This window comes from Mesoplodon densirostris, chromosome 5 (assembly GCF_025265405.1).
Source record: "Mesoplodon densirostris isolate mMesDen1 chromosome 5, mMesDen1 primary haplotype, whole genome shotgun sequence".
In the NCBI taxonomy this organism is placed as follows: Eukaryota; Metazoa; Chordata; class Mammalia; order Artiodactyla; family Ziphiidae; genus Mesoplodon; species Mesoplodon densirostris.
In genome coordinates this window covers 59,533,307-59,556,166 of record NC_082665.1, presented here as the reverse complement: position 1 = coordinate 59,556,166, position 22,860 = coordinate 59,533,307, and the positions used below count along the sequence as shown (strand labels likewise).

The window sequence follows — 22,860 nt, the reverse complement described above, 5'->3', positions numbered from 1 at the left end:
TCCCCTGGGGACTCACCTCGGTCTTGGTTCCGACGATGTTTCCAGTATAGTAGGATTGAAATTAAGACCAGAAGAATTACCAAGGAAACAATACTTAATAGTAGTGGAACTGAAAACCAAAAGCCTGTGGATATTGAAGGGAGAAAAGGAGAAACAAGCCATAAGTGGAAGCTGTAGAAGCAAAAAGTGATAAAGAGACAGTTGTGATGAGTTTGTACTAGGGCTGAGCTTTTGATGAAAATTATTCTTAAATATATATATACTGAGGTCTATATTCATGACCTCACATTATTTTAATAACATTTAAATAGTAATAATCGCTAACATGTTTTATGTAGTTACTAAGTAGTAGGAGTTTGAATGTGTTACCTCATTTAATCCTCAAAATAGCCCAAGAGTTAGGTCTTATTATAATTATCTAACAGATTAAAAAAACAAACAACTGAGGCTCAGAGAAGTTAAGTAAGCCCAAAATCAGTGTAGTAAGTGGTAGAACAAGGCTTGGCCAGAGGTCTGTTTGCCTTCAAAGCACATATTCTTTGCCATACTGTCCATTAAAGTAATACATTTATTGAGGCATTTTTGAAAAATACAGAGAAATATAAAGGAAAAGAATAAAGAATCTCATGATTCCAACCCCCAGGAATAACTCATCTCAATGTTTTTATTGTGTTGCTTCTCATCTATGCCTTTGTTACTAAATCTCTTTCCAATAGTCAATAGATGCAACTTAGCCTGAATGTCAGCCCCTCAGTGTCACTGTGTAATACAAAGGCAGAAGAAGCACTCCCTGATTTGGGAGTCTCCAGCATCTTCTCCATACCTTTATAATGGAATTTGTCACATCATACTTTAACTGAGCACCTTCAGATTTGTCTAATTTCACTAGTTCTAGTGCTCGACATAATGCTTTAAGCATGAAAGATTTTTAGTAAATGTTCGCAGAATGAACAAACATTATACAAATGATGCATAAACATTATAAATGATATAAGTCAATTTTGGCACTCTTGGAAAGACATGTTCCTTTTCAGATTTTTGTTTTTCAGGGAAATTTACCCTTCACCGTGGCTGAATCTGAGGATCTCTTCACAAATGTCCAAATCTAATACTGCAAACCTCTTGAGCAAATTTACCTAAATGTTTACTTTTTGATTAGTCTGCTTTTTCAAGGACCCCAGAAATGACTACAGCATATGTTTCACTAGAGGCCACCATACCAATGAGGTCTAAACTTTTCCAGCTTTTATTGTTTACAGTGTGCCCAGAAAAAAGCAGCAATATCTTTTTATAGGAGGCTTCTTACTGAGTGCCTCATCCAGAGTTAGTGCTTCAAAACTACATAGAGAAAGAAAACTGTGGCTGTCATCACTAAAGTGTCCTATCTCTAAAACCACCGCTTTCTTTATTCTCTCTCCCATAATCTTTACCTCTTGTATTGATGAGGCCCAGAGACAGCAGTTTAGATAGAAACGCAGGAGAGCAAAAGAGGTCCTGAACAGGAGGCAGTTTATTTTAAAAGGGGGTGAGGAAAACATCTCAGATTGGCCCCCTTCCTAAAAGCCCCTTTCCCACAGTGTAGATTATGCAAAGGTTTCATCCTGGATGTGGCTTCTTCCAGGAAAACATCCTAATCCCTCCAGATTGAGCTGATGCTCCTTCTCCCCACTCTCAATCCTCCCATGGTGTACCACAGCTGTCTTTTTTTTTTTTTTTAAGTAGAGAAAGGTTTATTGCAGGGCCAAAGAAGAACAGGTGGCTCATGCTCAAAAACCCGAACTCCTACTATTGAAGCATTTATCATGAAGTTTTACAATTGCCCAGCTCCTTTTGCATTCCCCCCTAGACTAGAAGCTCCCTGTGTGAAGGGACTGAGTCCTCACTGTTGTGTTTCTGGCATAACAAATGCTCAGTTAGTAGCACGGAAGAATAAATCAATGGATGGATCTCAGCAAAAGTGTTCAGTATGTGGGCAACATACCACATTTGCCAAGGTAAAATCGGCTTTATTGGCTTCCTCAACTCTGTTTTTCTTTCCCTACTTATCCCATTCTCTCCCTTATCAGCTCCTTTGCTAAAGGCCAAGAGGCTCTGCAGAGCATTCATCACCTTGCAGGTGTGTGTCCACAAATGTGACCACGGTAAATCTTGCCCTCTCTCTCTTACCTTTGTTCACAGTTTCCCTGTAGTTGGTCACAGTCCCCAGGTGCAGTACCTGGCAGATCACCTCCTTCCCCACCTGACTCTTGGGGTCTTTGATCTGGAGGATGCTGGTGACAGACGTTGTCCCATTGGGGTGTGAGAGAATCTCAGTACTGTTCTCAATCTCTGGCCCAGAGACCTTCCAGGAGATCACAGGGGCTGGGCGAGCATTGGCAGAGCAAGTGATATTTAGGTGGTCTTCAGATAATTTATAGTGAAGGAATACTGTGGGCTGTACTGGGACAAAAAAAAATGATCTGCCATCAGTTAAGCATGGTGTGAGTGCCACACTCTCCTCAGAGAGATGAGAGAAAGATCTTTACAGAAAGACAGTGGAGGCTAGAAAGATAAGGTAGCACATCCAATCCAAACTGGGGCCTTCTGGGTTCTTCCTGTGTCTAATGCTCTGAATTGCAGGATGGAGACGGGCCTAGTACAACCCTGTGACAAGTATGATCCTCCCTGTAGTTTACCTCTAGGAGAATTAGCTGGATGGACAGAAGGTACCTTCTCCCCCAAACAGTGCAGAGCCTAATTATTCTTTTCTCTTCCATGGGCAATGTAATATCTCTGCCTTCTTCTGGGTACCCCTCTCAAATAGTTTGACAATGACCACCAATCGGCACCTCCATACAAGTAGTCTGCACTTCTTAGAAGCACGAGGGCAGTTTCAGAACAGAGAGCCCATAGGGGGGCTGCTGTTTAGAGAAAGCCTTTTTCTGTTTGGAACTGGGCCAGGGAACAAGATGCATGGAGCAGACTTGGCAAGTCCCTGTTTGAAATACCTATACATAATGTCAATTAGAAATTCAGTCAGTAGTCAGAAAATCACAGAATGACAGTTGTAAGGACCGTGGAGATCACCTTATGGAGTTAACAGAAAATAACTAGCTTATGAAAAAAGGACATTATTTTTAGGTCAGCTGTATCCTGTTCCCTTTCAAAAGTCCCTTGATTAATGGGTTCATTTCCCTTGGAATATACAGTTTATCTCTGCTGAGCAAATGCAAACTTGCCTTTCTGTGGTTGGCTTTGGAGCCCACAAGATAATTAAAGGGCAATGCTAAATGAAAGCTTGTCTGTGCTCAGAAGTTCAAGAGGTGGGTGGGTGGCAATAGGCTGGAGAAAATGAGCCTATAGGACTGTGGCTCTGTCCAGAGTGCCCAGATTACTAACATCAATAAGCCCTAGAGGAAGAGACATAAGGTAAAGGAAGACGAGTATGGTTGATGTGGCCAGACTGGCAGCAGGGTTCTCTGGTGTATTAAAGAATGACTTAGGGCCTCCCTGGTGGCGCAGTGGTTGAGAGTCCGCCTGCCGATGCAGGGGATACGGGTTCGTGCCCCGGTCTGGGAGGATCCCATATGCCGCGGAGCGGCTGGGCCCGTGAGCCATGGCCGCTGGGCCTGCGCATCCGGAGCCTGTGCTCCGCAACAGGAGAGGCCACAACAGTGAGAGGCCCACATAACGCAAAAAGGAAAAAAAAAAAAAAAAAAAAAAAAAAAAAAGAATGACTTAGATGAAAGCTATAAGGTGTGGCTGGAAAGGATCAGTGTGGAAAAGAACTACAGAATTACTCGCTAGAAGATGCAGAGGAGTCTGCTTTTTGGGCAAAAAAAAATAATACAAAGATTATGAGTAAAGAAGGGGGAGTAGGAGAAAGAAAGATGAACAAAAAAGAAAAAGAAAAGGAAACAGAACAGAAATGAGAAAAATATGACACAAGAAGGAAAAGGAAGAAAAATGGTAGAAAGAAGGAAGGAAGGAAGGAAGGAAAGGAGAGGGAGGGAAGAAAAAAGAGCAAGGGAGGAAAAAAGGAAAGGAAAGAGGAAGGAAGGATTGGAGGAGGGGAGAGAGAGAGAAAGACAGGGAGACAGAGGGAGACAGAGGAATGAAAGAAATAGAAATCAAGAAGAAAGCCTGATGCAAGATCCTGCAGAGAGGACTCATTACAGGCAAAATAAGTGAAAGAAACTTGTATTTGATGTTGTCTTACCTCCCTTGCATTCTTATTTACTGAGCATCTTCTTATCCCTTGTCCAATATTCTTGGTGTGCACGAACTCTCATTTTAACATGCCTAATAACCCTGTCTAAGTTTGTCGTTTCCCTTCTAAAACTACCACCAAGTGTGCCATCCTCCAAAGTTACCCCTTATTCCTAATTCTCAATTCTTGATCTCAGCTAAGCATCAGTTAAGAAGAAAGGAATCTTATCAAACTAAGCCTCTTGGATTTTAAAAGAATGCTTATTATTCAGTTAAATCTCTGGTAGGCATCAGGAATGAAGAGCCTCTGATGCATGTCTCCTTATCAATCCTGATACAGCTACACTGAAACAAAATGAGAGGGACCCCCATAACTGGCTCCAGCTTAGCCCAATCTGGCTTTGTCCTTAGATCCAAAAATACTAAAGCTGTTAGAGACCCTAGAGATGATCTACTTCACACTTCTGGTGCAGATAAATAAACTCTGGTACAGAGTGGACAGGACTCTTCTAGGGCCACATGACTGCTAATTGCAAAGCCAGGTCTGAACCACATCAGTGCTTATGGAGAACTTATCCTCACTATGGTCCTTAATTTACTCTTGTTGACAACAGTATTTGTCAGGGCAAAGATAACTCCAGGTAGAGATTCAACATAGTCCTTTGAATTCTCCAAATAACAGTAACCACAGTTACAGTAGACATGAAAGGTCAAGTGTCCTCTCATGAGCCTTTCTGGGGTTAGGATCCTGAAAAACTAGGCACTACCACTACATTCCAAACATTCTGCAAAATAACATTTCAAGCCAGAGACAATGTATTCTCAGAGACTCTCACCAAAGAGAGTGAGGCAGGCTATTCCTGAGATCTTCCCAGAACCAAAGGTATTGAAGAGGCACTTGTAACACCCTTCATCTTCCAAGGTGGTATTCCAGAAGGTAATGGTTGAATTCATGAGTCCCAGCTGGGTGATGTTTAGCTTGTCCTTATAGGCAGGCTGGACTACAACCCCATGGTTCTGGCTAAAGGTGATCATGTTTTCTGGGCTTACAGCCTTGATTTTTTGCCATGTCACAATCAAAACTTCCTGGGGATTTTGCAGAGAGCATCTTAAAGAAGCAGGTGTGTTCAGCAACTTTCTTACATCTTGGGTCTCCACTTTCATCATGGAATCATAAAAAACATTTATATTTTAAATTTTAATACATACACAAATATACATTTTTTGATTAAAAACAATGCATGTTCAAAGTCAAATTTAGAAAAGATACAGAAAAATGCAAAAAAAGAAAACAACATTTACCTACCTTCCTGATGTTGCTAGAGAAATATAAGTTCAAATATTTGTTCAGTCTTTAAGAGTATCAGAGTAGAAAAATAAGAAAGCAAACTCCTAGTGACCAGAAATTACACGAAGAATCCCTGTAGGCTGGAAATTAGGTGAAGTGAGGTTGAAGATGGAAAGTGCCAAATAGGATAGAAGCATCACCAAGTGAGTTTATGCCTGGAGCAGTAACAGCTAGGAATAAGAAAGGGCCAACGGACAATAGGCAGAGTGATTAGTTTAAGTGAAGAAGGTATAGCAGCTCTATACATTCCACACACATACCTGCAAAGGAAGGAGCAGCAGTAGTGATGTCTGCCTTCAGGAAGCAGTGAATATAGGAACACAAGATAGATATTCAGGACAGTGCTCCAGGAGGCTGATAGTACTGGAAATTTGACCACCAAATGACAATCTACACATTCCCCCATTTTTACTGTATACAGTGCAGAATATAAGGTATGGCAATAATTTCTTCCCCCTCCAATGCTGACTAGTCATATTGATATGATAGATGACTCAATGGGAGATCTCAATAAAACAAATAGCCAAACATTTGAGAAAGTTAACACAATGATAGAGGAATAATAAACTCTACAAACCCAAGAATTCACCAAATGAATAGAGATATCATAAATAAACTTATTTATTATCATAAATAAATTTATTTATTTATCATAAATAAATAAATTTTGATGTGAATAAATGTGATATCTTAAGTGTGAAAAGGAACCAGCACTGTAAATAGTAGAAACTATAGATGCAGAAAATGAGAAATCTAAACTCTTAACAGACTTAGCAGAATGAATATCACTGAAGAGTAAATTAGTAAGTAGGAAGACCAGGTCATAGAATTTTTCCAGAATGTAGCACAAAGGGATAAAGATATAGAAAGGATTAAAGAAAAATTCAAAGACTAGAATGTTTCAGCATGAGTACAGTAAGAATTTTAAAAGGAGAGAAAGGGGAGAATAGAAGACAAAAACACTGTAAGGAACAAAAATGTATTTTTCAAAATGATAAAAGGAGGAATCTAAAATAAGACATACTAATCATGAACCTTCATGCACCTAACAACATAACTCTGAAATATATAAAAAGCTAATAGAACTACAAAGAAAAATCCATAAATCCATAATCATAATGGGAGAGTTTTTCATTGTTCTCTTGGAATTTTCACTTCCACTTATTAAAAAAATAAGTAAGCCGCATAGCACAGGGAGATCAGCTCGGTGCTTTGTGACCACCTAGAGGGGTGGGATAGGCAGGGTGGGAGGGAGGGAGACGCAAGAGGGAAGAGATATGGGAACATATGTGTATGTATAACTGATTCACTTTGCTGTAAAGCAGAAACTAACACACCATTGTAAAGCAATTATACTTCAATAAAGATGTTAAAAAAATAAGTAAAGCAATAAAATCAAATATAAGGATATAAAACATTTGAAAAACAAATTTTTATATATAAATTATTATATATGTATGTGTAGTATGTGCATACGAGCATGTATATGTAAACTTTTACCCAAAAGAAAACATACAATCTTTTCAAACAACATGTGGAACATACCCCCAAATTGAACTTGAAATAGTATACAAAAAAATGACCTTGAACTCTGTCCATAATGCAATAAAGTTAGAAATTTACATGCTTGTTTTAACTCCTTAATTACACCAGAAATCATAACAAGAATTATAAATCACTATGAATGACAATAAGAATATAATATATTAAAATCTGTAGAAATTTACAAAGTAGCTCTCAGACGGAAATATTTAATCCTAACTTAATTTACTGGGAAACAAGAAAGATTGAAGAAAATGAATACACACAGATATCCAAAATTCCCACCCCACCCAAGAAATGATAAAAGTAAATTAATAAAGTTAAAGGCACAAATTAATAAAATGGTACACAAAATTTTGACTTAAACACCAAAATCTGTTATTTTTTTTTTAGGACTAATAACACAAATAAACTGTCTAGAGTAATTAGAAAAAAAGAAGGCAGCATAAACAAACAAACAATATCCAGTCAACAACATCAAGCATGAAAAGATGGGCATAGCAACAAATACAAATTGGAACCCGCAAGTGTTGCATAATTCCAATTTTAGTGAGGTGTACTCTTGGTAGATGTGAAAAGTTCTGGGGGGAATACCGGTTGTTAGGACTGGGGTTTCCAAAAGGTTTGTTGAGATTTTGCAGAGCAGATATCTGAAGAAATTGCTGCTTTTAGAATAGAGAGTAGAAAAGGGATCAAAACTAGAGTTTTAACTTCTTGGGTAACTTTTCTCTCTGACTAATAATTTAGTGGAAAGCTTACAATTCTTCGCCACATATATGAAACTCCATTTAGGGTTGGTAAATCCTATGTTGTACATGGTATGAAACTTCCCTTTCCTACCCCTGTGAAGGCTGATGTAGTACAACATCACTCAGAACGTCCTAAAAGGCCAGCAGCAAAGTGAGGTGAGGTCTCCTATGGAACCGAGGAGAAGGGACTGGCACAAGTAGGAAATTCAGCAGATGAGTGGAGAGCATAGGTGTATGTTTTATATGATAGTCTATGTGAACCTATGTAATTTCCATATTTCATTATTTTTAGTATATTTCTGTAAGAGGGACACACCCAATTTAAGGCTTATTACCAGACTACCTTCCCAAAAGGCCATATTCATTCACACTCCCTTAGGCATTCCCATATCTTTACAAACATAGGGAATTATTATTATTATTATTATTATTATTATTATTATTTTATTTATTTATTTTGTGTGTGTGTGGTACGCGGGCCTCTCACTGTTGTAGCCTCTCCCGTTGCGGAGCACAGGCTCCGGACATGCAGGCTCAGCGGCCATGGCTCACGGGCCCAGCCGCTCCGCGGCATGTGGGATCTTCCTGGACCGGGGCACGAACCCGCGTCCCCTGTATCGGCAGGCGGACTCTCAACCACTGCGCCACCAGGGAAGCCCGGGAATTATTATTTTAAACATTATTCAATTTGATAGGTGAAAAATATCTTAATTTAGGAAGAATTTTTTCATGTCTGGTTTTATCTATGAAAAGTTTCTTAATGTTAAAGTCTTTGAAAACATTGGAAAAAATGTGGAAAGCAGAAAGAACCACTCCCAGTCCTCCAAACGAATTACACACTTAAATAATTCATGCAGACAGATGAACTAACACAGCACAAACAAGAGTGGCCAAATGTCTCCACTCCAAAAACTGTGTTTCCTGGATTCCACGCAGGGGAATTGAGTATCTTTACCTTGTGCCCTGCAAAACATCATGGCAGCCAAGAACCAAATCAGTTGGAAGGTAGACAGATGACAGAAGAGCCTCCTCAACACCTGAAGACAGAAAGCAGAGTACAGAAGTGGGCATTTGGATGTGGACAAAGCTAAGGAAGCTTCAATCTAATCGCTGTCTCAGGAAATGTTGCAGCTAAAGTTTTAACCACCGGAAACCTTTGGTTTTGTGGAAGCAGAACCAGAGACTATAAATGGAAGAAATAACAGAGGGTGCTCAGGGTATGGGAAGGGAAAGGCAGCAGTGTGGTTCCTTCATTATGGCCATCAATAAGCAATTTGAGGCCTTGTTTCCAAAGCCACCACTGTCAAGACTGCTGGGAAAACAAACTGCCATAAGTATACCCAGAAAACATAGAGACTGCAAGTGCTGAAGAACATTCACTCCCCAAATAATCCACATCTTTTTATACTAAAAATGTAACTCAGGTTGTAACCGCTTGGCAGAATATGTGACTGTTGACGTAGATTTTCCTGCAGATTCTGCACAGTTTATGTAAATTTTACCTTTTAAAAACCAGTAATGGCGTTATTTTTTTCTTCATTGCTTTATTTTCATGTGTCTGGCAGAAATCCTTGGCCTTTTTACAAATCATGGTGGTATTTAAGGGAATATTATTCTGGGTATAATTTTGCTATAAAATGAAAGAGTGGAATGGAGACAGAATAACTTTACTCTGCAGCAGCCTCATGGCTGGCTTTGGTCTACATTAGTGTGTTCACTGTAAGGAGGTACCAGCAAGGAATGTAAATTTTCCCTATATTTTTTCCTATATTCTATATTTTTCTATAATTGAGGTGTGTAAGAAATATAGGTTTCTCTGTATTTTTCTTTAACTGAACTTTATTTTTATTTCATGTTGCCATTCCAACTAGAGGTAGAGACTTAATTTCAGTCAATATCACATAATCTCTGTCAGTTTAGCCCACCAACACTTCACAATTGTCCCAAACTCTGGCACTGCATCCACAGTCCTGGGAATGCCAAGCCGTGGGACAGGACCATTAACCCTTGGTTACAACAATCTATCCATGCTGGCACTGTGTTCCCCTCAAGTCATCCTGATCATCGGTTTGTGCAATTAAATCTTGCACTTACAGGATGTTCTCTCATGTTTCCCGATTCTCCAGATTCTGTGCTCCTGGATTCTTCTGTGCTGAACAAAGGCGAATTCTACAAGGTTCTCTGACTAGACTCCCATGTATCTGTCCATCTCTGTTTTACAGTTCCCTTGCCATGATGGGCAGGCTTGCCTCTTCTCACAGTTCCCCGCAAGAAAGCAAGGCACAGGTGTTTTCTGTTCTTTGATTTCAACACCTACCTGTAAGTTCTATTCACCACCCTCCTGGACTCCCTACTCCCGGGGGCCAGGCACAGAGCATCCTTTTCAGGACACAAACCGACACTAGTCAGTCCCTCTTTGCTCTCCCAGCCTAGGGTTAAAGAAGCTGCTTCCTCCATCACCTTGTATTCTTCCCATCAACTTTTTCTGGGATGAAGGCCTGTCCTTGGTCTTTCAGCATTTAGGCTTTTAAAACTCAAATGCTTAGGCTCTTGCTATTTCAAAACTTTGGCTTCTGAGTGTCCATCAACAGATGAATGGATAAAGAAGATGTGGCCCATATATACAATGGAATATTACTCAGCCATAAAAAGAAATAAAATTGAGTTATTTGTAATGAGGTGGATGGACCTAGAGTCTGTCATACAGAGTGAAGTAAGTCAGAAAGAGAAAAACAAATACCGTATGCTAACACACATATATGGAATCTAAAAAAAAAAAAATTGTCATGAAGAACCTAGGGGCAAGATGGGAATAAAGACACAGACCTACTAGAGAATGGACTTGAGGATATGGGGAGGGGGAAGTGTAAGCTGGGACAAAGTGAGAGAGTGGCATGGACATATATACACTACCAAACGTAAAATAGATAGCTAGTGGGAAGCAGCCGCATAGCACAGGGAAATCAGCTCGGTGCTTTGTGACCACCTAGAGGGGTGGGATAGGGAGGGTGGGAGGGAGGGAGACGCAAGAGGGAAGAGATATGGGGATATATGTATATGTATAGCTGATTCACTTTGTTATAAAGCAGAAACTAACACAACATTGTAAAGCAATTACACTCCAATAAAGATGTTAAAAAACAAAAAAACTTTGGCTGCTGAAACTAAAAAGTTTTCTTTGGCATTCTAATTCCACACCATCATGCCACATGGAAATCCAGGCTCTAGCAAAGGCTGTGATGAGGAATGCAAATAGTTTGGCTTTCCGAGTAAAAATCTGTCTTTTAGGATAAGAGAGAAAGCAGACACACACCAAAACACAAGATGTACGAACTGGGGGCCAGGAATGTTTAAGAAACAGAAGCACAGTGATTAAGGCAAAGGGAATTAGAAAGAAAGCTTTGCTATTAATTATATACACATTTCCTCTGGCTGACTTGAGTTCAGGCTAGCACCAATACTAGATGTGTACGCTAGGACAAATCATTTTACCTCTCTGAAATGCAGAAAAAAATAATAGTACCAACCTCCTCTCTGTTAAAAAGACTAAATGAGATAGTATATGTAAAGCTCCTAGAACAGTGACTGATATATAAAGCACTAAATCAATGTTGCTGTTATCTCTTTGGGTTACTATGAGAATTAATTAAGCATTTAAAGTATTTAATACAGTGCCTAAGGTATGGTAAAAGCCAATATATGTTAGGTAGCTTAAACAATTCATTAATCAGATCACACAATAATGGAAATAGAGAAGTCCATTTATAACCTTTGTCAAGAGGCCCAGGGTTCAGAGGCCTCGGTCTTACCTGACAGCTGCCCATCTACGTTGCCCCTATACATACCTCTTCCCTGAAAATTTCTAGGTCCAAATCCTGATCCACATACAGTCACATGAACTTGGAAAACTAACCTCTCTGCCTGTTTCTTTATTTGTAAAATTGGGTAATAACTCCTCCTTTGAAGGAGGGTGGTGAAGATTAAGAGCACCTGGCACTCAGTAAACACTAGCTCTAAGGCCACCATTCTCCTTTGTTAAGGAAAATAGTGAAATAACTGGCTGTGTGATCCTGCCAATAAACTATATACAAAAAAAAAATTACCTTCAGGCATTACTTGTATTTAGATTTTAATTTTTATTATTTTTATCAATTACCAATGTAAATGAAAATCCTCTCCTTCCTTCATTTTGTCATATACACAGGTCCTGAATAAACAAAATGTCTGTCTCTCGCGGATACCCAGGGTTTTAACCCTGATTTATCCAATCCTTTATGGCTTCCCAAGGCAAAGGCCCAGAGGATGCAGAAAGAGGCTGGAGCATCACAGAGGGAGCCAGCTCTCCTGGATATCCTGAGCCTGAAATTCTGCAACCCCACCCCAGGTTTCAGGGCCAAAACGGAGCCAATACAGCACCCTCTATCCCCGCCGCCAGCGCCCGCCTCCCAGCCCAGTTCCTGTCTGAGGATGTCAAGGATCTTCGGAGAAGCGTCTCCGGAGCCTGCGCCTGGCAGCATCGTTTTTCCAGCGCACTGGGACGGAGAACCGGAACGCCAGGAATGGCCTGTAAACCACCCTTTGGGCAAAATCCGCTTCTCAGCAAGGTTAAGAGCTGAGAGGAAAGCGCTAGCAGAAATCCCACCTCCGAACCAGACTGGGGAAAGCCTCAGCCCGGCGCTCTCAGCCCGCCGCCGCCCCAGGGCCCCCGGAGCGATGTTGCCCACCCTGCGCCCCCTTTCCCACGCCTGGCCCGGCTCACCAGCCACTCCATCCTCGCTCCTGGCCGCGCGGGGTGTTTGGCTTCAGCTGGGAAGCCCGGAGGGATCTCACACCGGACCACACAGAGCTCCTCCAGTTCTGTGGAGCAAGGATGCGCCCCGCCAGCGCCTGGGGAGAGCTGCCTCACTCCTCCTCCGACACAAATACCCCCTCCTCCCCACCCCCGCCCCGCCCCCAAGCAGAGGCATGAAGGCCAGTTTTTTCCAGTTTACTTGTAGGGGATAAAACAAAATAAATAGTACTCCTCTTTTCCTATCTTCAAAATGATTCGCAGTTTTCAGAGGTGGCAACTGGAGAAACAGAAAATGTTTGAAAAAATATACACCGTTTCCATTTTCATTGTACAGACAGAGAAGGGAAACAGGGAGAGGTGGGAAACATGAATTGTTTCACTGCGTTGGCGCTTGGAGGAATGGCAGTCTACACTGTGCAGCTGGCAAGGGCGAAATGATTTTTGAGAAATGTTACACAGTTTCCACAATTACCACCTCGGAAAATCCAAATATTTTGAAGCTGAATTTCAACAATAGACACTTTACAAAACAAATGTATATTTATTTATTTATTTATTTTTTTTGTGGTACGCGGGCCTCTCACTGCTGCGGCCTCTCCCGCTGCGGAGCACAGGCTCCAGACGCGCAGGCCCAGCGGCCATGGCTCACGGGCCCAGCCTCTCCGCGGCATGTGGGATCCTCCCAGACCGGGGCACGAACCCGTGTCCCCTGCATCGGCAGACAGACTCTCAACCACTGCGCCATCAGGGAAGCCCCTGTATATTTATTTTTATCCAGAACCAAATTATATATTGAAGTTATCAATGCTGTAATGATCTCTCCTTTCATGATGTGACTGGGTTTTTTTCTCTGTGTGAGTTTTCTTTCATTTGTATTGATGATGAGGATTCTTCTCATTTTAACAAGTTCCGGAGTTCTTGGCTCTTAAACAAACAAAGAAAGACAAACAGATCAATGAAGTGTTCAATTCCTAAAGCCTTTTCTGTTTTCCTAACACCACCCCTATGACAAGGTGCTGAGACAGAACTTTTTTACCTAAGGATCCATGGGGCTGTAAATTCCAGGGCGGTAACTAAAATAATGACCGATTTTCAGAAAAACACAAACATATTGAAAGGACTAAAATATTCATGGAGTGGCAAACAGGATACATAAAAGAAAGCCAACTTATAGACATAGAGAAATTAAGATCAAATTAAGGAAATCGAAAGAAAAGTCTTAAAGCTTCAAAAATGACAAGTAGAGACACCAAGAAAGAGGATCAAAGTGACTTTATTTTTATTATTTTTTTAAACAGTTGTGTTTTATTTAATGAATTAATTATTTTTATTTTTATTTTTAGCTGCATTGTGTCTTCATTGCTGCACGCAGGCTTTCTCTAGTTGCCGTGAGCGGGAGCTACTCTTCGTTGTGGCGCGTGGGCTTCTCATTGCAGTGGCTTCTCTTGTGGAGCACGGGCTCTAGGCGTGCGGGCTTCAGTAGTTGTGGTGCGTGGGCTCAGTAGTTGCAGCACGCGGGCTCTAGAGCACAGGCTCAGTAGTTGTGGTGCACGGGCTTAGTTGCTCCGCTGCATGTGGGATCTTCCCAGACCGGGGATCGAACCCGTGTCCCCTGCATTGGCAGGCGGATTCTCAACCACTTGCAACCAGGGAAGTCCCCAGAGTGATTTTAAATGTCACAAGGCAGTGCTGGATGCAAGAAGGCAATGAGTTAACTTTCAAAATATTGAAGAAAAATAACTTTGAATTCTACTTTGTCTTTTATAAATATTGCTACACAGGTATATTTAAAAAACACTTTTAATTTTTTGATTAAATGTGTTATTCATAGAGGAAAGTGCATACATCATAACTACCCAATATGAATCGTCATAGAGTGAACATACTTGCATAGCCAGAAGCAGATAAAAAACTGACTATTCCCAGCTCACCAGAAACTGTCCTACTCTCTTTGCCTACCCCTCCTGTCACTGCCACCCTCCCACCACTCTTACTTTCAACATCATAGACTAGACTTGCCTGTTCGTAAACTTTGTATAAACGGCATCATAGAGTATGTCCTCATTTGTACCTGGGTTCTTTCACTCAACAGATTTGAAAAATTCATCCATGTTATTGCATGTAGTTGTGGTTCATTCATTCTCACTGCTGTATACTATCCCATTCTTTAAATGCCACATTTATTTATCTATTCTGCTGTTACTAGACATTCGTTTGTTTCTGTTTTGGGGTTATTTTTAATAGTGGTGTTATAAACATTCTTATACATGGCTTTTCCTAAACACATGTACACCATGCTGTTGATTATTTTTTTGTTTTTGCCAGTTTTATCTTTTTCTATCACTTTACTTTAAAATTTTCTCTATTGTTTTTCCCCCCCAAGTATATAGATGATATTTTGCAGATGATATTTTAACATTTAAAAAAATCTACTTAAAGACTCTGTCCTAAATTTTATTAGCAAAGTATTATAAAATGACAGGATAAAAAAAGATTTTGTTAAGCATATAAATCTCAGAAAATTTATTACATCAAGACTCTCCTTGAAAATATTTTCAAAAGAAGTATTCTAGAAAGAAAGAAAAATTAATCCAGGAGGATGCTACATAGAAAGATATGCAGAAAGGGTAAATAAACTCATCAAAATTGATAACTGCCTAGAAAAGTCAAGATCCCCAAAATTGTAAGTTCATAATTCAATAATTCAAATGTGCATGGAAGGGGGTAAGAGGTTAGATAATAAGATTATGACAGGTAGGTGAGAATTTTGCCAAGATGTGTATGTTTAAGAAATAAAAATATGAGTTCTTGGTAAGTTAAGGCAAAACACCAGAAGAATAGCATAAAATATGATTCAAACTAGCAAAAGAATATTTAACCTAGTGAAAGACAGCATAGGAGAAAAGAGAAAAATGTTGCAAGTATGAAAGTGAAAGCCAAAAATAAAATGGAAAAAATGTTCTATTATATTAGTATTTATGACATATGTAAATAAGTTAAAAACACAAAAGATAGAGACTTGGGATGCAGAAGAGTGAACAAAAGAGGGGAAAAAAAATCCCTGCCATCATGGAGCATAAACATTGTTTAAAAATTCTTTGGAAAAGAAGAAATGTGCTTATATAATTTAACACTTTGCAAGAAAGGAAAAAATGATGTTTAAAATTCTTGGACAAATTTAAAGGAGCACTCAGAGCTAAATTATCACCTGAAATATATATATCAGATACCAATGTTGAGCAAAAGAAGCAAACACTGAACTCAACAAAATAAGAAGGGCAGATACAATAAAACTACAGGCAAAAATCAATAAAAAGGAACAAAATTGAATAAATATAAAAGGATTTTTTTCCTAGAGATTGATTGAACAAACCTATGGCAAAATTTACTAAGAAAAATAGAAAACAAAAAGAAACAATATAGAATGAAGGTTAGAAATAATACTGGTATAACAAATAGAAAAAATAATAAGACAGTATTATAAACAACATATCAATTAAAAAATTCTGAAAGTGACAGATTGATCATAAGAATTTTGACCATTTTAATTGACATTTTAACAACATACAATCTTCCAATTCATGAACATGGAATGTCATTCCATTTGTTGTGTCTTCTCTAATTTCTTTCATGAATATTTTATAGTTTTCACTCTACAATTCTTTTTTAAACATTTTTTAAAAATTGAACTAATTAGGGCCTACTGTATAGCACAGGGAACTCTACTCAATACTCTGTAATGATCTATATGGTAAAATAATCTAAAAAAGAGTGGATATATGTATAGGTATAACTGATTCACTTTGCAGTACAGCAGAAACTAACACAACATTGTAAATCATCTATACGCCAATAATTTTTTTTAAAAAAATTGAAGTATAGTTAATTTACAATGTTGTGTTAGTTTCAGGTATACAGCAAAGTAATTCATTTATATATACATAAATATATATATTCTTTTTTCAGATTCTTTTTCATTATAGGTTATTACAAGTTACTGAATATAGTTCCCTGTGTTGTATAGTAGATGGTGTATGAGCATTTTACTTATTTATTTTTGTTTTGTTTATTTATATATTTATTTATTTATTCCTGTTTTCTTGAGATATAATAGAATACAGCATGTATAAGTTTATGGTGTACAGAATAATGATTTCACTTACATACATCATGAAATAATTACTACAATAAATTTAGTGAAGATCCATCATCTCACATAGATACAATAAAATAAAAAGGAAAACTTTTTCTCCTCATGATGAGAACTCTTAGGATTTACTCTCTTAACAACTTCCATATATAACATAGAGCAGTGTTAATTATATTTATCATGGTGTGCATGACATCCCTAGTACTTATTTATCTTATAACTGGAAATTTGTACCTCTTGACCAGCTTCATCCAATTCCCCCTCCTCCCCATTCACTGCCTGTGGTAACCACAAATCTGATCTCTTTTACTATGAACTTGTTTGTTTGTTTGCTTGTTTTTGAAGTAAAATAGACCTACAACACTATGTTTGTTCCCAGTGCACAGCATAGTGATTCAATATTTCTATACATTACAAAATGATCACCACAATAAGTCTAGTTACCTCCTAGACCATAAAAAGATATTACATAGTTATTGGCTATATTCTCTACACTATACCTTTCATACCTGTGACTCATTTATTATGCAACTGGAAATTTGTACCTCCTAATTTCCCTCATCTATTTCTCTCATCCACCCATTCTATCCCCTCTGGCAACCATCTGTTCTCTGTATCTATGACTTTTTCTATTTTGTTATGTTTGTTCCTTTGTTATGTTTTTTAGATTCCACATATAAGTGAAATCATATGGCATTTATATTTCTCTGTCTGACATTTCATTTAGCATAATACCATCTAAGTTCATCTATGTTGTCACAAATGGCAAGATTTCATTCTGTTTTATGGTTGAGTAGTATTCCATTGTATATATATACAAAATCTGCTTTATCCATTCATCTATCAGTGGGACCTTAGGTTGCTTCCATATCTTGGCTATTGTAAATAATGCTGCAATGAACACAGGGGTGCATATATCTTTTCAAATTAGTGTTTTCATTTTCTTTGGATAAATAACCAGGAGTAAAATTTATGGATCGTATGGTAGTTCTATTTTCCATTTTTTGAGGAACTTACATACTATTTTCCATAGTGGCTGCACCAATTTACATTTCCACAAGGGTTCTCTTTTCTCTACATCCTTGCCAACACTTGTTATTTGTTGTCTTTTTGATAACAGTCATTCTAACAAGTGTGAGGTGATATTTTATTGTGGTCTTGAGTTGCATTTCCCTGATGATTAGTGATGTTGATCCTGATGTCATGTGCCTGTTGGCCATCTGTATGTCTTCTTTGGAAAAAACGTCTATTCTGGTCCTATGCCTATTTTTTAATTGGCTTGTTTGTTTATTGATGGTGAGCTATATGAGTTCTTTGTATGTTTTGGATATTAACACCTTATCAGATATATTGTTTGAAAATATCTTCTCCCAAACAGTAGATAGCCTTTCTATTTTGTTAGTTCCCCCTGTGTTCATTGCAGCAATATTTACAATATCCAAAATTAGTTTGATGTAGTTCCATTTGTTCATTTATTTGTTTGTTTGTTTCTCTTGCCTGAAGAGACAGAGCCAAAAATATATTGCTAAGACTGATGACAAAGAGCTTACTGCCAATGTTGTCTTCTAGCAGTTTTATGGTTTCAAGTTTTACATTTACATCTTTAATCCATTTTGAGTTTATTTTTGTATATGGTGTGAGAATGTAGTCCAGTTTGATTCTTTTGAACATAGCTGTCCAGCTTTCCCCAACATAATTATTGAAGAGTCTGTCTTTTCCCTATTGTATATTCTTGCCTCCTATATCACAGATTAACTGACCATATAAGTGTGGGCTCATTTCTGGGTTCTGATTCTGTTCCATTAATCTATGTACCTGTTTCTGTGCTAGTACCATATTGCATTCATGACCATAGCTTCATAGTACTGTTTGAAATAAGGGAGAGTGATACCTCCAGCTTTGTTCTACTTTCTCAAGATGGATTTGGCTGTTTGGGGTCTTTTGTGTTTCCATAGAAGTTTTAGAATTATTTGTCCTAGTTCTGTGAAAAAATACTTTTTTCCATCCCCTTACTTTCAGGCTAGTGTATCTTTGGATCTGAAGTGAATCTCTTATAAAGAGCATATATATGGGTCTTGTTTTTTATTCATTCTGTCACTTTATATCTTTTGATTTGCACATTTAGTCTATTTACAATTAACGTAATTATTGATAGGTATGTACTTATTTTGTTAATTGTTTTCAGGTTGTTTTATAGTCCTTTTTTGTTCCTTCTTTTGCTTTTTTCTCTTGTGATATGGTGACTATTTTTAGTTTTATTTTTGGATTTCTTTCTCCATTTTGTGTGTGTATATATCATAATTTTTGGTTTGTGGTTACCATGAGGTTTATATATAGTAATCTATATATAAATTATTTATATATACATGATTATTTTAAGTTGCTGATCTCTTAAGTTCAAACTCTTTTTAACAGCCTTACATTTTTACTCCTCCCTCTAAGTTTACTGTTTTGACATTATATTATTCATCTTTTTCTTTTGTGTAGCCCTTCACTACTTATTGTGAATATAGTTGATTTTAGTACCTTTGTCTTTTAACCTTTCTACTAAGTTTATTAGTTGACTTACTACCTTTATTGTATACTTGCCTTTACCAATGAGATTTTTCCTTTCATAATTTTCATACCTCTAGTTTCTGTTCTTTTCTTTTCTGCTTAGAGAAATTCTTTATACATTTCTTATTAAGCTGGTTTGGTAGTGAACTCTTTTAGCTTTTGCTTGTCTATAAAACTTTTGATCTCTCCATTAAATCTGAATGAAGGTCTTGCTGAATAGAGTATTCTTGCTTGTAGGCTTTTTTTGCTTTCATCACTTTAAATATATCATGCCACTCCCTTCTGGCCTGCTGAGTTTCTGCTGAAAAGTCAGATGACAGTCTTATGGGAGTTCCCTTGCACATAACTTGCTACCTTTCCCTTGCTGCTTTTAAAATTCTCTCTTTATCTTTAATTTTTGCCATTTTAATTACAACGTGTCTTGGTGTGTTCCTCTTTGGGTTGATCCTATTTGGGACTCTCTGTTCTTCTTGGACCTGGATGTTTGTTTCCTTTCTCAACTTAGGGAAGTTTTCAGCTAATATATCTTCATATATGTTCTCTGTCTCTTTTTCTCTCTTCTCCTTCAGGGCCCCTTATAATGACAATGTTCGTGCACTTGATGTTGTCCCAGAGGTCTCTTAAGCTGTCCTCATTTTTTAAATTCTTTTTTCTTTTTTGCTGTTCAGCTTGAGTGATTTCCACACTCTGTCTTTGAGTTCTCTGACCTATTCTTTGTATCATCTAATCTACTGTTGATTCCTTCTAGTGTATTTTTTAAATTTTCATTTATTGTATTCTTCAGCTTTGTTTAGTTCTTCTTTATATTTTCTAATTCTTTGTCAAACTTCTCACTATGTTCATCCATTCTTCTTCCAAGTTCACTGATCATCTTTATGACTATTACCTTGAACTCTTTATTAGGTAGATTGTTTATCTCCACTTTCTACCTCTTCTTCTAAGGTTGTAACCTCTTCCTTTATTTTGAAACTATTCTTGAGTTATTTCATTTTGCCTGATACTCTGCTTTTATTTCTATGTATTAGGTAAACCTAATGTTGGGTAGGTGGTTACATTTTCAGATTTGGAGGAGTGGCCTTATGAAGAAGATGTCCTATGGAGCCCTGAAGCACAGTCCTCTCTGTTCAGCAGAGGTATATGCTCTAAGGGTTCCCCTATGTGGACTGCATAGGCCCTTCTGTTGTTGTGGGACTGACTACTGTGGGTCTCTGATGAGCATGGCTAGTCCTTAGCATGGTTGGTTGTCAGGCCTGCCTAGTACAGAAGTTGCTGGCCACTGGTGGGTGGAGCTAAGTCCCAGGCCTGGTGCCAGCTCACTGATTGTTGGGTCTCAATCCTGTTGCAGCTGGCTGTTGGGCTCAGGGGCTCCTGAGGCTGGTACTGGCCCACTGGTGTGCCAGACTGGAGCCCATGGAGTGCTGTGGATGGTGTCTGTCCACTGCTGCACCCCAGAGTTTGTGGGCTGCTCCTTGCCTACTTGTGGGCAGGGCTGGGTTCTGGTATGGTTGACTGTGGTGACCTAGGAGTCCCAGAGCTGGTGCCTGCTCACTGTTGGGTGAGACCAAGTCCCAGGACTGGTGCTGGCCTGCTGGTGGGCAGGGCCATGTCTTGGTGCAGCTGGGGCCAGATTCCACCAGTATCTATATCCCCAGGGTGAGACAAAGTTGCCTCCTGCCTCTTCATGAAGCTCTCCAAGATCAGCAAGTTGGTCTGACTCAGGCCCTTTTAAATTACTGCTTCTGCCCTGGGTCTCTGTCGTGTGAGATTTTTGTGTGCACGCTTTAACAGTGAAGTCTCTACTTCCTAGAGCCCTCTGGCTCTCCTGAAAGCACACCCCACTGGCCTTCAAATCCAGATTTTCTAGGTGCTCATCTTCCTGGTGCAGGACCTCCAGGCTGGGTTGTTCAATATGGAACTTGGACCCCTCACTCCTGAAGCTCTGCAATTGTGATTATCCTCCTGTTTGCAGGTCTCCCACCTGGCAGTGTGGGTCTTGACTATACTGAGTCTCCATTCCCCCATCCATCTTGTTGTGGTTTCATCTTTATATCTTTAGTTGTAGAAGATATTTTCTGCTAGTCTTTGGGTTGTCCTCATTGATATTTGCTCTTAAAATGGTTGTAATTTTGGTGTGCCCATGGGAGGAGGTGAGCTCAGGTTCTTCCTCCTCTACCATCTTGGCCAAGTCCAAGCCTATATGAGCCTTTTAATGTGCCATTGAATTCAGTTTCCTGGCATTTTGTTGAGGACTTTTGCATACATATTTGTTACAGCTATTGTCCAGTAGTTTTTCTGTTCTTGTGTTGTCTTTGTCTGACTTTGGTATCAAGGTAAATCTAGCCTAATAAAATGAGTTTGGAACTGTTCCCTCCCTTTCAATTTCTTGAAAGAGTTTGCGAAGCATTGGCATTAAATCCTGTTTAAATGTTTGGTAGAATTCAGTAATGAAGCCATCTAGTCCTGGACTTTTCTTTATTGGAAGGTTTTTGGTTACTGATTCAATCTGCATACTAGTTATCAGTCTGTTCAGACTTTCTATTTCTTCATAACTTAGTTTTGATAAGTTGTATGTTTCTAAGAATTTATAGATTTCTTCTAGGTTATCTAGTTTTTTGATATATAATATATCACAGTAGTCTCTTATGATCCTTTTTATTTCTGTGCATCAATCATAATGTCTCTTGTTTCATTTCTGATTTTATTTATTTGAGTCTTCTTTCTTTCCTTCTTAGTCTAGCTAATGGTTTGTCATTTTTTTATCTTTTCAAAAACCAACTTTTAGTTTTGTCAATTTTTTCTATTATTTTTTTATTTTCTATTTCATTTAATCTTTGTAACTTCCTTCCTTCTGCTAACTTTGCGCTCAGTTTTTTCTTCTTTTTCTAGGTCTTTAAGGAGTAGAATTAGGTTTTTTTATGCAATGCCTATCAATATTCCCATAGCATTTTTTTACATAAATAGAAAAAAACAAATCTATGATTCATATCGAACACAAAAAACCATCAATAGCTAAATCAATCTTGAGAAAGAAGAATGAAGCTGGAGGTATAACACTTCCTGATTTCAGAATATAGTACAAAGTTACATTAATCAAAACAGTATGGAACTGGGGTAATGACAGACATATGGATCAATGGAATAGAAGAGAGAACTCAGAAATAAATCCAAATGTATACAGTTGACTGATCTTTGACAAGGGTGCTTGACAAGAGAGGGTCCAAGAACACATGATGGGGAGAGGATTGTTTCTTGAACAAATGATGTTGTGAAAACTGGATATCCACATGCAAAAGACTGAAATTAGACCCTTATTTTACACCACACAGAAAAATTAACTCAAAATGAATTAAAGACTTAAATGTAAGACTTGAAACTGTTAAACTCCTAGAAGAAAACATAGAGGAAAAACTTCATGACATTCGTCTTGGCATGATTTCATGGATGTGACACCAAAAACACAGGCTACAAAAGCAAAAATAGACAGATGGAACTATATCAAGCTAAAAAGCTTCTGCACAACAAAGGAAACAATGAC

General features: G+C 38.4%; 2 protein-coding genes across 2 annotated transcripts in view; one reads left to right on the top strand and one right to left on the bottom strand.

The window, feature by feature from the left end:
- Positions 1 to 12,598, bottom strand: part of CD200 (CD200 molecule) — a 34,938-nt gene extending 22,340 nt beyond the window's left edge. The window contains exons 1-5 of the mRNA XM_060098812.1: positions 12,587 to 12,598; positions 8,783 to 8,864; positions 5,025 to 5,345; positions 2,167 to 2,439; positions 17 to 124 (exon numbers count right to left, since the gene is read on the bottom strand). Of these exons, the coding sequence (XP_059954795.1) occupies positions 17 to 124; positions 2,167 to 2,439; positions 5,025 to 5,345; positions 8,783 to 8,864; positions 12,587 to 12,598 (796 nt within the window). The remainder of the gene's footprint in view (positions 1 to 16; positions 125 to 2,166; positions 2,440 to 5,024; positions 5,346 to 8,782; positions 8,865 to 12,586) is intronic.
- Positions 12,599 to 12,697: 99 nt separating this feature from the next.
- SLC9C1 (solute carrier family 9 member C1) overlaps positions 12,698 to 22,860 on the top strand; it is a 138,858-nt gene continuing 128,695 nt past the window's right edge. Inside the window, exon 1 of the mRNA XM_060098810.1 lies at positions 12,698 to 12,790. Coding sequence (XP_059954793.1) covers positions 12,698 to 12,790 — 93 coding nt within the window. The remainder of the gene's footprint in view (positions 12,791 to 22,860) is intronic.